Source organism: Oratosquilla oratoria, chromosome 32, assembly GCF_046742065.1.
Source record: "Oratosquilla oratoria isolate Oo_2021 chromosome 32, ASM4674206v1, whole genome shotgun sequence".
Lineage (NCBI taxonomy): Eukaryota > Metazoa > Arthropoda > Malacostraca > Stomatopoda > Squillidae > Oratosquilla > Oratosquilla oratoria.
This window is the reverse complement of record NC_134808.1, coordinates 35346205-35362158: the sequence shown is the minus strand read 5'-3', so window position 1 is coordinate 35362158 and position 15954 is coordinate 35346205. Positions and strand designations below refer to the sequence as shown.

Below are 15954 nucleotides of genomic sequence, written 5' to 3'. Positions count from 1 at the left end.
AACGACTTCAACAACAACGACTACAACAACAGCGATAACTACAACAGCGATAACTACAACAACAACAGCGATAACTACAACAACTACAACAACTACAACTACAACAACAACTACAACAACAACTACAACTACAACAACTACAACTACAACAACAACAACGACTACAACAACAACGACTACAACAACAACAACAACGACTACAACAACAGCGATAACTACAACAACAACAACAGCGATAACTACAACAACAACAGCGATGACTACAACAACAACGACTACAACAACAACAGCGATAACTACAACAACAACAGCGATAACTACAACAACAGCGATAACTACAACAACAGCGATAACTACAACAACAACAGCGATAACTACAACAACAACAGCGATAACTACAACAACTACAACAACAACAGCGATAACTACAACTACAACAACAACTACAACTACAACAACTACAACAACTACAACAACTACAACAACTACAACAACAACTACAACTACAACAACAACAACAACAACTACAACTACAACAACAACAACAACAACTACAACTACAACTACAACAACTACAACAACTACTACAACAACTACAACTACAACAACTACAACTACAACAACAACAACAACTACAGCAACAACAACTACAACAACAACGACTACAACAACAACTACAACAACAGCGATAACTACAACAACAGCGATAACTACAACAACAACAGCGACAACTACAACTACAACTACAACTACAACAACTACTACAACTACAACTACAACTACAACAACAACAACTACAACTACAACTACAACTACAACTACAACTACAACTACTACAACTACAACAACAACTACTACAACTACAACTACAACTACTACAACTACAACTACAACTACTACAACTACAACTACAACTACAACTACAGCAACAACAACAACTACAGCAACAACTACAGCAACAACAACTACAGCAACAACAACAACTACAGCAACAACAACAACTACAGCAACAACAACAACTACAGCAACAACAACTACAGCAACAACAACAACTACAGCAACAACAACAACTACAGCAACAACAACTACAGCAACAACAACAACTACAGCAACAACAACAACTACAGCAACAACAACAACTACAGCAACAACAACAACTACAGCAACAACAACAACTACAGCAACAACAACTACAGCAACAACAACAACTACAGCAACAACAACAACAGCAACAACAACAACAGCAACAACAACTACAGCAACAACTACAGCAACAACAACTACAGCAACAACAACAACTACAGCAACAACAGCAACAACAACAACTACAGCAACAACAACTACAGCAACAACAACTACAGCAACAACAACAACTACAGCAACAACAACAACTACAGCAACAACAACAACTACAGCAACAACAACAACTACAGCAACAACAACAACTACAGCAACAACAACAACTACAGCAACAACAACAACTACAGCAACAACAACAACTACAGCAACAACAACAACTACAGCAACAACAACAACTACAGCAACAACAACAACTACAGCAACAACAACAACTACAGCAACAACAACAACTACAGCAACAACAACAACTACAGCAACAACAACTACAACAACAACTATAACAACAACAACAACTATAACAACAACAACTATAACAACAACAACAACTATAACAACAACAACAACTATAACAACAACTATAACAACAACTATAACAACAACTATAACAACAACAACTACAACAACAACAACAACTACAACAACAACAACAACTACAACAACAACATCTGGACAAATTTAGATTTAAGAAGGATATAGGCAAGAATTGGTTTACTAAAAGGGTGGTCGATGAATGGAATAAACTTAGTAACCATTTAGTAAGCGCTGAAACTATCAGTTGTTTTAAAAAACGATTAGACAACTTTATGGATGGGGATGACAGGTGGTGGTGGATACGGAGCTGCCTAGTGTAGGCCTTATGGTCTTTTGCAGTCTCCTTTATTCTTATGTTCTTATGTTCTAAAAGAGATGGAGACCAGGTATCAGGGACGCTAGGATGCAGTCATGATGGCTGGTTATTGTTAAGCCCTGAAGAGAGACATTCCTGCAGCTGAGCATTCGAAGGGTTCTAAGAAACCGAAGTTTATGCCCTGAATTTTGCACAATGACGACGCAACGTTTAATTTACACGTATTTACCATTAATGTCTATTATTCAATTTACAGAAATTGAAGTTTGTAACATTTGAATATATTCTATTAGATTTTTTTTCTCCTAAAACCTTTTTTTGGATGAGAAATATTAACAAAAATCAACTGATAATGTCACAGAAATGTAATTGATTTAGTCAGAAGATCGGATTTACAAAAATAAAATCAGCATAAAAACCTGACCTGATTGAGAAAAATGGGTGTCATTATTGGATTCAGCTGTGCAAAATGGTTCTAATTCAGTTGAAAAACATAGACAACGTACGATTTTTTGTAACACAGTGTAATGGTCCATTGTGTGTTTACGAGGAGATTACGAAATGTTCACAAAATGTTCACGCACTTCGACGCGTTAGGCCCGCCATTGCTCATTGTCAACTATCGATCAATTTTAACCTCACCTATATTTTCTTAAATTTTTATTCTATTTAGTTTTATAATCTTCAAATCGTATAGTTCATCGTAACTAACAACGTAACACTTGTATATATATACATATATTATATATATATATATATATATATATATATATAATGTGTGTGTGTGTGTGTGTGTGTGTGTGTGTGTGTGTGTGTGTGTGTGTGTGTGTGTGTGTGTGTGTGTGTGTGTGTGTGATTCACCATGGTCTTGGATAACGTGTTGTACTCGTGTTTAACAGCTATTACCCTCCCGGAAGAGAGCTCAGAGCTCATATATGACCGATCTATGGGTAATGCTGTGACCTTATACGCACACACACACACCCAACTCCCCGCCTACAAGAGTTGGAGCAACGACTCGCAGCCAAGCGATACTGAAATTATTTCTAGTCCTGGGCGGGATTAGAACTTGGACCACCGTAGTGACGGCTGCGAACGTTACCACTGCGTCAACGAGTCTTGAGTCGTGTGTAGTAGAAGTAGTAGTAATAACAACAACGATAACAACAACGATAACAACAGCGATAACAACAACAACAGCGATAACAACAACAACAACGATAACAACAACAGCGATAACAACAACAACAACAGCGATAACAACAACAACAGCGATAACAACAACAACAACAACAGCGATAACAACAGCGATAACAACAACAGCGATAACAACAACAGCGATAACAACAACAACAACAGCGATAACAACAACAACAGCGATAACAACAACAACAGCGATAACAACAACAGCGATAACAACAGCGATAACAACAACAGCGATAACAACAACAGCGATAACAACAGCGATAACAACAACAGCGATAACAACAACAGCGATAACAACAACAACAGCGATAACAACAACAACAAAAACAACGATAACTACAACAACAATAACAGCGATAACAACAACAACAACAACAACAGCGATACAACTACAACAACAGCGATAACAACAACAACAGCGATAACAACAACAACAGCGATAACAACAACAGCGATAACTACAACAACAGCGATAACTACAACAGCGATAACTACAACAACAACAACAGCGATGACTACAACAACAACTACAGCGATGACTACAACTACAACAACAACGACTACAACAACGACTACAACAACAACAACAGCGATAACTACAACAACAACAGCGATAACTACAACAACAACAGCGATAACTACAACAACTACAACAACTACAACTACAACAACTACAACTACAACAACTACAACTACAACAACTACAACTACAACAACTACAACTACAACAACTACAACTACAACAACAACAACAACAACAACAACAACAACGACTACAACAGCGATAACTACAACAACAGCGATAACTACAACAGCGATAACTACAACAACAGCGATAACTACAACAACAACAGCGATAACTACAACAACAGCGATGACTACAACAGCAACAACTACAACAACAGCGATAACTACAACAACAACAGCGATAACTACAACAACAACAGCGATAACTACAACAACTACAACAACTACAACTACAACAACTACAACTACAACAACTACAACTACAACAACTACAACAACAACAACAACAACTACAACAACTACAACAACTACAACAACTACAACAACAACAACAACAACTACAACAACTACAACTACAACAACTACAACTACAACTACAACAACTACAACTACAACAACTACAACTACAACAACAACAACAACAACTACAACCACTACAACAACTACAACCAACTACAACAACAACAACAACTATAACAACAACAACAACAACTATAACAACAACAACAGCGAAAACTACAACAACAGCGATAACTACAACAACAACAGCGATAACTACAACAGCGATAACTACAACAACAACAACAACTACAACAACAACTACTACTACTACAACAACAACAACTACAACAACAGCAACAACTACAACAACAGCAACAACTACAACAACAGCAACAACTACAACAACAGCAACAACTACAACAACAGCAACAACTACAACAACAGCAACAACTACAACAACAGCAACAACTACAGCAACAACTACTACAGCAACAACTACAGCAACAACAACAACTACATCAACAACTACAACTACATCAACAACTACAACTACATCAACAACTACAACTACAACAACTACAACAACTACATCAACAACTACAACTACATCAACAAATACAACAACACCAACAACTACAACTACATCAACAACTACAACTATAACAACTACAACTACAACTACAACAACAACTACAACAACAACAACAACTACAGCAACAACAACAACTACAGCAACAACAACAACAGCAACAACAACAACAACAACAACAACAACAACAACTACAGCAACAACAACAACTACAGCAACAACAACAACTACAGCAACAACAACAACTACAGCAACAACAACAACTACAGCAACAACAACAACTACAGCAACAACAACAACTACAGCAACAACAACAACTACAGCAACAACAACAACTACAGCAACAACAACAACTACAGCAACAACAACAACTACAGCAACAACAACAACTACAGCAACAACAACAACTACAGCAACAACAACAACTACAGCAACAACAACAACTACAGCAACAACAACAACTACAGCAACAACAACAACTACAGCAACAACTACAACAATAGCAACAACCACAACAATAGCAACAACAACAGCTTAGAACTACAGCAACAACTACAACAACAACAACAACAACAGCTTAAAACTACAGCAACAACTACAACAATAGCAACAACAACAACAATAGCAACAACAACAGCTTAGAACTACAGCAACAACTACAACAACAACAACAACAACAACAACAACAACTACAACAACAACAACAACTACAACAACAACAACTATAACAACAACAACTATAACAACAACAACAACTATAACAACAACAACAACTATAACAACAACAACAACTATAACAACAACAACAACTATAACAACAACAACAACTATAACAACAACAACAACTATAACAACAACAACAACTATAACAACAACAACAACTATAACAACAACAACAACTATAACAACAACAACTATAACAACAACAACTATAACAACAACAACTATAACAACAACAACAACTATAACAACAACAACAACAACTATAACAACAACAACTATAACAACAACAACTATAACAACAACAACAACTATAACAACAACTATAACAACAACAACAACTATAACAACAACAACAACTATAACAACAACTACAACAACAACAACTATAACAACTATAACAACAACTATAACAACAACAACTATAACAACAACAACTATAACAACAACAACAACTATAACAACAATAACAACAATAACAACTATAACAACAACTATAACAACTATAACAACAACAACTATAACAACAACTATAACAACAACTATAACAACAACAACTATAACAACAACAACTATAACAACAACTATAACAACAACTATAACAACAACAACTATAACAACAACTATAACAACTATAACAACAACTATAACAACAACTATAACAACTATAACAACAACAACTATAACAACAACTATAACAACAATAACAACTATAACAACAATAACAACAATAACAACAATAACAACAACGATAACAACAACGATAACAACGATAACAACAACGATAACAACAACAACGATAACAACAACGATAACAACGATAACAACAACAACAACGATAACATCAACAACGATAACAACAACGATAACATCAACAACAATAACGACAACGACAACAACAACGATAACAACAATGATAACAACAACGATAACAACAACGATAACAACAGCGATTACAAGAACAACGATAACAACAGCAACGACGACAACAGCAACGATAACAACAACAACGACAACGACAACAACGACGACAACGATAACAACAACGACGATAATAACAACGATAACAACAATAACAACGATAACAACAATGATAACAACGATAACAACAACAACAACGATAACAATGATAACAACAACAACGATAACAACAATAGCAACAATAACAACAACGATAACAACGACAACAACGATAACAGCAACAACGACAACGATAACAATAACAACGATACCAGAAACAACGATAACAACAACAATAACAATAATAATTTTATTAACAATAGAAATAATGATAATAATGATGACAGTAGCAAAAATTATAATGACAATTATCGTCATCATCTGAATTGTCCTCTTTGGTGTGGCGAGACCTGGCTCGCTCCTACTGGCTCCTCGAAAGAGTCGGAGGAGATTTCGCTGCTGCAACACCGCCGGCTGGCCGAGGATTCCCGAGAAGAGGCCAACCGGCTGAAACCACACGGGATTTTAACACCGCCGGCTGGCCGAGGATTCCAGAGAAGAGGCCAGTCGGCTGAAACCACACGGGAAGCAGCGCGAGGCGAGGCCAGCCGGCAGAAGCCACACGGGGTAAGTTACCACGTGAGGTCAGTCGGCAAACGCCACACGGGATTTTGACACCGCCGACTGGGCGAGGACCCCACGAGGAGAAGCCGGTCGGCAAATGCCACACGGGGCTTTACGCAACCGACTATGGATCTTAACCTGCGGAAAACGATTCCTTCGGAGGACGTTCCATGACAGAACGTGGCTGGAGGAGGCGTCGTCGAAGAACGTAACGATCTCGAGAAGACGATCAACCTCTACCATGTGTATTCAAAGGGGCTACTGACGATGATCAGTTGGAGCTGTCGGAAGACCTGTAGAGGTTCTCGATCCTCAAGACTCCGGAGGGACTTGTTGAAGGAGGGACAGATTGAGATCGTCTACACGCTGTGCCTTCTTGAGACTCGAGGATTATGTTTTTGATGACCGTAATGGAGTTGGTGAAAAAAGACTAAAAGTTCTGTTAAAGTCCAAAATGCGGCTTTAAGGGCCAGAGTCTCTGAAGTCCAGAGTCTTCGAAGACGAGTCTTTGAAGATCAAAGGTCTCCGAAGTCTACGAAGTCCAGAACAAAATTACCAACAGAGCCTCCCCGTCTGGCCAGTACTGTGAGGGACCAACGCAAGAGGCAAGCAGCGGGTCCCAAGTTTCGAACTTACAACCACCTGCTCAAGAGTTCATGCCGGTATCCACTAGGCGTACCGCGCGCCCCGGCAAACGTAATTGCCATAACAAAAATATTGACAACTTTGGATATGGACTGACGGAATTGACCACGGCGTCGAACCTGAGGCAGACTAGCACTCTCTATTATCCAATATTGGTAAAGTGGTTAGCGTTGCAGGTTCCTACGTTGCATTGCCGAGTTCAAGCCCCGCTCACAATGTAAAAACCGTCCACTGATAGTGCAAGGTGTTACTATCTCTCTAGAGCATGGAAATAGATGTGCAATGTCTGTAAAGTCACAGCAATACCCATAGATCAGACAACACAAGCTCTGAGGTCTCATTTGTTAGGGTAATAGCTGTTCATCATAAGGCCAGCACGTGGTCCAAGACCATAGTGGTGAATAAAAAAAAATCATGGAATATGGTTAGGATGCCCAACATCAGCTCCCATTCTCTTGGTATATTTGTCATAGAAACCTCACTGCTTAGAACTGGAAGAAAATAGATGATAAGGTGTCTTCTGTTCGCTCAGTCTTCGGGTCTTGTCAGGAGGCCAGCCAAAGGGAAATCACCTGCAGCATCGAGGTGGTAGTGAGCGACGAGCCTAGGCAAGGAGGCTCTGAGTAGCTGCGGCCGAAGCAGTCATCTTTCCCCTAGTATCCGCTTTAAGGACTGTTGGGGCAGGTAATTAACAGTCACTGCTGGGAATCGGAGAGGAGTGCGGGATTCGAACTGACAGCTAAACGATACCAGCACGTTTCCGAATACTCCACTGGAGCACACGAGTCAAAATTTCAATCAAAGTGGAACTAAGGAAATGCTGATTAGGCTACTTCTAGAGTGTCTCTGTCCAGTGACTTTTTTTTATATATTCTTTTATTACACTGGTCAATACCAAATTTATTGTTTATGTTTTTTCTTTAGCTGATTTTGAATAATTTTGATGTGCTGAATTAAAAAATCACATTGGTTTTGCTCAATCGGGTCAACTTTCTGAACTAAGATACATATTTGTTTTTGACGTTTCTGTTTACATGTACGGGTATTCTCACGTGATATGATGCAAAATTCTTTCAAATTTCTTACAATAAACAAATTCTGAAGATTTTGTATGTGCCAATTAATGACATTGTTTTTTTATATGTATTACAGGTGGCCAGGATAAAGCTTGGGCGCCACACATGGTATTCAAGTCATGCACCGATTATATATCTGCGTCAGTGGACCAAAGGCAAAAAGGGTTGTCTGAAATTTGCATTTCCCATGGTTTGGAAGGAGCCGTCAAACCATGTCACTGACAACTACTTCTGCGCTATTGACGTGACTGGGACCAAGAGAAAGAACCAAAACAGCCTCAAGAACCTCAAGAACCTCAAGAACCAAAGCAGCACGACGTCCTGTAGCTCACTGTGATGAAATTCCAGTACCTGTCTCTGGATAACTTCCTGACATCAGTGACGAAGATTCCTCCAGTTTTTCAAAAGATGAAGAAGGGGTTCTTAACGATGATGCTCCAAATCTTTTTTCCAAAAAATCGTGTAGCAAGTGTATTCTTCAGATAAAGTTTTGTAGTTCCACATTCGGAATTAATAGAAATTGGAAAATTGAAGCTGAAATATAGATTTGTGATGTTCGTTCGGCGGGACTTTTTGGTTGTTGTATGTCACGAATAAACTTTTTTTTTTATCTATAATTTGAATTAATTAAAATCTAGATTAAAATTTGAATAAGATATTTATTGAGAATTAGATAGAGAATAACAAAAGAAAGAAAACTTGTTTCGCCTACTGTACTGACGTCATGTTATGAATGTTATTGTTTAATTCATGTGAGGTATTTCTCAGGTGCGTGTGGGTATGTGTGTGTGTGATTAACCTCGGTCTTTGGAACACGTGTTGGACTCGTGATCGACAGCTATTTCCCTCCTGGAAGAGAGCTCAGAGCTCGTATGACCGATCTATGGGTAATGCTTTGACCTTACACGCACACACACACCCAACTCCCTGCCCACGAAAGTTGGAGTAACGACTCGAAGCACAGCGATACTGATATTATTTTCAGCCCTGGACAGGATTCGAACCTGGACCGCCGTAGTGACAGTCTGGGACTCTACCAACCGCGCCACCGAGTGAGAGAGAGAGAGAGAGAGAGAGACAAGATTTAACGAACACAAAAGGTCTATCAAGTGTTGTCAAGAAAGTTCAGCCGTGTTTCAACACGTGAATAAATTAAATCACCGGATGGACTGGAAAAAATCCGATCTTATTCATCTGGCTGTGGGCTCAGAAGGAAAATGGTAGAATGCACTTTGAGTATCTACCCAAAATGAATATTTCCAAGGGTCAATGGACCCCAGACATAATATCAGGATTATTCATCACCAAACAAAGTGTTAACAAGTTTCCTCCCCCCTCCCTCTGACTCGACCTCATGTTATCCTCAGGTCACATTAGGGTTGGGGTAGTGATATTTGTTCTTCTTCTAGTTCCCTTCCTTTTGTAAGAGGTTACTGTTTAAGAGAGCATCCTCCTTCCACTTTGTACTACTGAAAAGGATTGCAGTTACCAATTGAAATATATAGTTTCGCTTACTCAACTCTTTTTCGTCCGGTTGCGGTGTTAGTTGTGATTTACAATCGTGTTACTACATTTCTCAACAGTGATACATATACATATGCATATACATATACATATACATATACTGTACATATACATATACACCTACATGATCATTTGGAGTTTCAAGGTTCAATTACATAAATGAAGCTAGTTTGGAGGATTCCTAGAAATCAGAATGAAAATAAAACAAAATGATGGACGAGGTATCAGGACTACGAGAGTTATAAAATTGCAAGGAAATGTACTAGAGATGAAGTTAGAGACAAAAGAGGAATTACGAGGCTGAAATGGCAAAAAACGTAAAGACAGATCCGAAGACATTTTGTCGCAGTATATAGCAGTTGAATGTTACCTTATGAAGAGAATATTGTATTTTTTTTTTTTTTTTTTTTACTATCTAGTATGAAGGCTGGGTTAAAGGAATAACATATGCACTGATGTAATTCCATTTGTAAGTTTATGATGTACAATACAATAATAGAATATAAACTTTGTAAAAACTAGCAATTTATCTATATTTGTTTACGCCTAAAGAATATAGCACGTTCCAGTACTACGTGTATTAACAACTGTAAGTCCGTATATTTGTAAGCGGTTATTGTGAAAAGAACTAGGGCTATACCGCCGTATGACGTTTGATTTAGCACATGTTCAGTGTGACTATCGCAAATGAACAAAACCGCTAGGAACAACTAGATTCACAAGGGTTCAAGGAGCAATGTTCATTTCGTGTATACTACAAATAGGTCAATACAAATATAGGTAGACTGGATATCCACAATCATTGTCTATAAAACAACAAAATCGAAAAAGGCAACAGCAATGGGCTATTCAAAGGTATACATAATTTCCAGTAATTATCAGCCTCAAGGCACAAGTCGTCACCTTACGCCAGTTCTCCTAACATTTTATAAGATAAAGATGTCCATGTACTCTTATGTGTTCACTTCCTTCTTGGTTTATTTATTCATATATCGGTAAATTTAAAAAATAGGGTCACTCCTTACTTGTTTTCTTTATCATGTAATATCAGAGAATGTAAAAGACGTATTTTTAAGGGGTAACTTTAATATTTAAAATAAAATTTGATCAGTTTTGAAATAAACTATTTTATAAACCATTATTAACAAAATAAATTGGGAGCATACGCCATGAAGTGCCTACACTCACAAGATGGCTCCTTTCCCTACATCTCCGAACAAGCTCCCATGTAATCACCCCACCCATTCCAAATAACTCGACAGGTTCGATAACTTCCCGCAATCAAGAATTATTATCATTATGTAGGTGACCTTTTCGTCTCTTCTATCAAGAGCTGTCTCCAGAAAATAAATTCACGAATTATGCTAGTACTTGGACTAGGCTGAGCCTCACAGCACACTCTTTGGTTTGATACAAAGTAATTCCAGCGATACGCCATGATTCTCCAAGACTCCTCTTAAAGTTAGCATCCAATGTTCATGCTTAAGCAAGACAAGGAACGTAAGCGTCTTGAAAATTCAGATCTTAGTCCTCCTACATATACTATGGTTGAGTGTGTCCATAACATAATGGGCAATGCCAATTCTTCAAAGTACTTCCTGACACGAAACTCCACTGTTATGCACTACTACCAGGTATGTAAAGCTTTCCAAGACCTCAACGTTTTTCCACATGCAAAGGCAGGCTGATCTGTATCATCCAGTAAGCCCCCAAACGCCTGGACTTTAGTCGTGTTTGTGCCTTATTTGCAAACCCCGGCACCCGCACTGCGAGTTTAGTGATTTTGATATGGATATGCTGCAAGCCCGTCCCCACCATATATGTCGCCTTAGGCTGTCATTTACATTTATGATTCGCCTTCCTGCTCCCACACCTGCCAATAGGCCCAACAAGGGGTGGCTAGGACTTTGGTACACATATTAATTCAATAGTCCCTGGGGTCATGAGAGAGTACACGCATCCAACACATTGTCACAAATGGAAGACAGCCGCGGACAGTTTGGTGTTGAGTCGTGAGGAGCCACCCGTCTTGGCCTCAATAGAGAATTAAAGAGGCCTGTTGGTAGTCGCAGGGGAACGCCTCAGTATAACCACAGCACTGGGACATCACTCTTGGGTTATCACTGAAGGAAACCAGATTATTCACCGGTAATCCGACCATGTGGTTACTTAGTATCAGTAGAAGAACAGCTGCCTCACCTGATAAATTCTTATACAAGATGAATTGGTTATACCGAAACATTTGTTTATCGAAGATTGAACATTAGATTGCAAGAGGGGAAGAAGTAGGGACGGAAGAGAAGTATTCTATGTACATGTCAATTTAGCAAATGAATAGTAGAGGTGCATTTATGAAGTTATGGTTCAATAAGGGATCGTGCAATGGGCATAAAAAGATTCTGGAGTCCATGGCCCTCAACCGCATCTGTTAGGCAGCACGATCGTCCCACAAGAACGCCATCACAGCAGTCATTAGCCAGATCTAAGATATAAAAGACTCCAGAGCGAAACACAAAGTCACCGCTGTCTTTCTCGACCCAAAGAAGGCCTACAAGTTAACCAACCGAGAAGTCATCATCGATTTCATGGTCACCACAGGTGTAGGAGGCAAGATTTTAGTCTGTCGTGTGTTGAGACTATCTCTGCGACAAAAGAATTTAGATTCAGGTCCAGGAATCCTACTTCGGGTACCAGGCCTTTACCATAGGCACCTCATGGGACAAGTCCAACTCTGTTTAAATTCCTAATGGACCAGATATCTCGAACCACCACCATATCCTAGATTACCATAACGAATGCCTATGCCGACGGCCTGGTCTTAAAGTTTTCGACGCCCAATATGAAGGTAGTCTCTTTCAGCCGGTCCGAGTCAGCTTTTATCTTCGCCCCAGTAACTAAGAGATCGTGTGGGTCCAACAACACAAGTACCAGGACATCGTCATCGAAAAGAACCTTACATTCCCCAACCACATGAATTACATCGCCAAAAAGATCCGATGCATACTTGACACCATGTGAGCTAGTGACCAGCCTTCCTTCAAAAAAAGAAGGTGATCACTTTCATTTATACTGTTTCTTCTTTCTGGTGTCCATCTTTATGACTCCACTTCCAGCGCAATATTTTCAAGAATTAAAGTGGTGGTTATCAGTGGTTCCCAATCGAGAAATCTGAAATCCATTTAAAGTACTGTGTAGATAAAAAGTGAGATTTTACTACGCTGTCTCTCATTTTTTTGGTCTTTACTGTTTCTCTGTCTGTACTGTAGGGTCACAGCCCTATTTTTCGCCTAAATGTCCTGTAAAAGATCTACGATATGTTCGTTTGCAACCTACCCATGGAAATAGGTGTATTCTGTGCTTTTTCTCAAACAGATGATTCGTTGTCTATCAATAGTCATTAGTGGAGTGCATACTTCTAAATTCTATATGTTCTATTGGCTGGTTTACATCTAAAGTTCAATTTACTGTTTTTTTTTTGTTTGTTTTTTTAGGGGGTAGGGGGCGATTTCCTTCTTGTTGTGAAATATCTCAACAGTAATGAGAATAAAGCATGATTGATTAAAAATAGATGTAGCCCTGTAGAAAGAATTAAGAACAGTGTGATAGTGACGCTGGAGCTGATACTGTCGCACGTATAATAAAGAAACCGGCCCCAGGATATGGTCCAGACTTGTTGTCGACACATTTACAAGTAAGACTGTAGCCATGATACTTCGAGGATGGTGAAAGGGTGTTACCTACACAAGTGTATTATGTACAAGAATGATAGAAGGCTGATGCAGAGGCTATGCCGTCTCATGTATGGGGATGGTGTGAAGATAGCTAAGGGATGTTACCTATGCAGGCGCGACACAAGATTTATGTTTCGAATAGTGTGAGGATGGTGAGAGGGGATAGTGAGGAATTGATGCAGACTGGCTGGCTGGCTTGCTGTCAAAGATCAAGACAGATGAGTGGAAGATCGTGTGACGTCACGCACTTGGAATTTCTTGCTCAGGGCAAACCAGAACGTAACCATACCTTTACCATACTCATACAATAGATACAAAATTATCTCAATAATACTACATAGTGTTACCATTGCTACTTGGTCGAATAGCTATACTTGTGTTACCATAGCCTCACCATAGATCTACTATGGTCTCAATGCATTTCTACAAAGCACCCTTTATGCCTTGCCACTAGTTCCACAAAGTTAGATTACACTTTATTCTTAATATCGTTCCGTATTGTTCTACTATAGTCATAGGATATCTCCACCCCCACTTTCACCTCTTGTTCCCTCCCCCCCAGAAAGAGATAGATAACTCTATGCTGTACCATATCAGTACTACGTTTTTCCTCATTCTCATCTTCTTCCTTCTCCTCCTCTTCTTTCTCCTCCTTTTCTTGCCGCAATAGATCAATCATTTGAGTATTGCAGGACTCTCATCTGAATGAAATCTTCTGTTGGCAGACAAATTAAAAAACAAAATTACAAATACTCGTAAGTCATTCTCGAATAGAGTCAGACGGAAACTCCTTTGTCAGAGGTCACTTCCTCGCTTAATCTAATCGTTTAGTGCTAGCCAACAAGAAATCAACAAATCATACTATTCTATCTATCTATCTGTCTATGTACAACCCATGAGCTTCTTCATCCCTATAAGGGAAAGTAGCCAAATGAAATACACGCATCCACTCCTACTCACTCCACTCTCATCCTCCACCTCTGTTTCCCTCTTATCTTAGCTCCTCGTGGATGAAGTGTCATCCCCGTCTCCTGTCTACCATCCGGGTCGAAAGTAATGCAGCAAGATATAGTACATCCACACCAGGGCCGCTTTACTTAAACGATGACCCTCCATCTTCCCCGTCCCCTCCTCCCCTCATGCGGGAAATGGAGAAGGGGAAAACCCCTTTGGATTGTGTCAAGATATCATTCACATAACCATTTTCCACTTACTTCTATCTCCTGTCTTCCCCTTTCATTGCTCAACAGATATTCCTCCTTTGACCCTGCTCCAAAAGCAGTGTCGTCTGAAAACAACTGGGTCACCTCCCATTTCTCTCCACTATCTCTAAGAGTATCGAATCCCCTGCCCATTACCCTTGCATTTACCTACTATAACACCCCATCCAGGTAAACATTGAACAGCCATGTTGACATGACACAGCCCTGATGCAGTCCCACCTTTATCTCAAGCCACAAGCTCTCTCCATTTACAATTCCAACATAGGCTCAACTGCTCTCGTAAAAATTCTTGACTCCATTTAACAACTTTTCCCAATCCTATATACCTGCAATATCTCCCACAGTGCTTTCTTGTCTGCCCTGTCATAACCATTTTCGGAATTAAAAAAACGTCCAAAAAATCTTGCCTTTTGCCAAATCCTTCTCACAAATATGCCCTAGTACAAAAACATGATCCACGTACCCTCTACCTTTCCTAAACACACATTGCTCTTCACTGATTATTCCCTGTTTCTCTCCTAATCCTCTCAATTAAAAAATTCTCATAAACCTTTTCAACTATACCTAACAAGATGATCCCTTTAACACAACTACAATCCCATCTGTCTCTTCTTCCTTTATAAAGATGAACTAATTTAAC

The 15954-nt window shown here is 39.1% G+C and overlaps 1 protein-coding gene across 3 annotated transcripts in view; it reads left to right on the top strand.

Moving 5' to 3' along the window:
- Positions 1 to 11368, top strand: part of LOC143017638 (uncharacterized) — a 59456-nt gene extending 48088 nt beyond the window's left edge. For all 3 annotated transcript variants that reach the window (XM_076172426.1, XM_076172424.1, XM_076172425.1), the window contains one exon: positions 8913 to 11368. In XM_076172426.1, the coding sequence (XP_076028541.1) occupies positions 8913 to 9058 (146 nt within the window). In that variant the 3' untranslated portion in view covers positions 9059 to 11368. The remainder of the gene's footprint in view (positions 1 to 8912) is intronic.
- The last annotated feature ends 4586 nt before the right edge of the window (positions 11369 to 15954 follow it).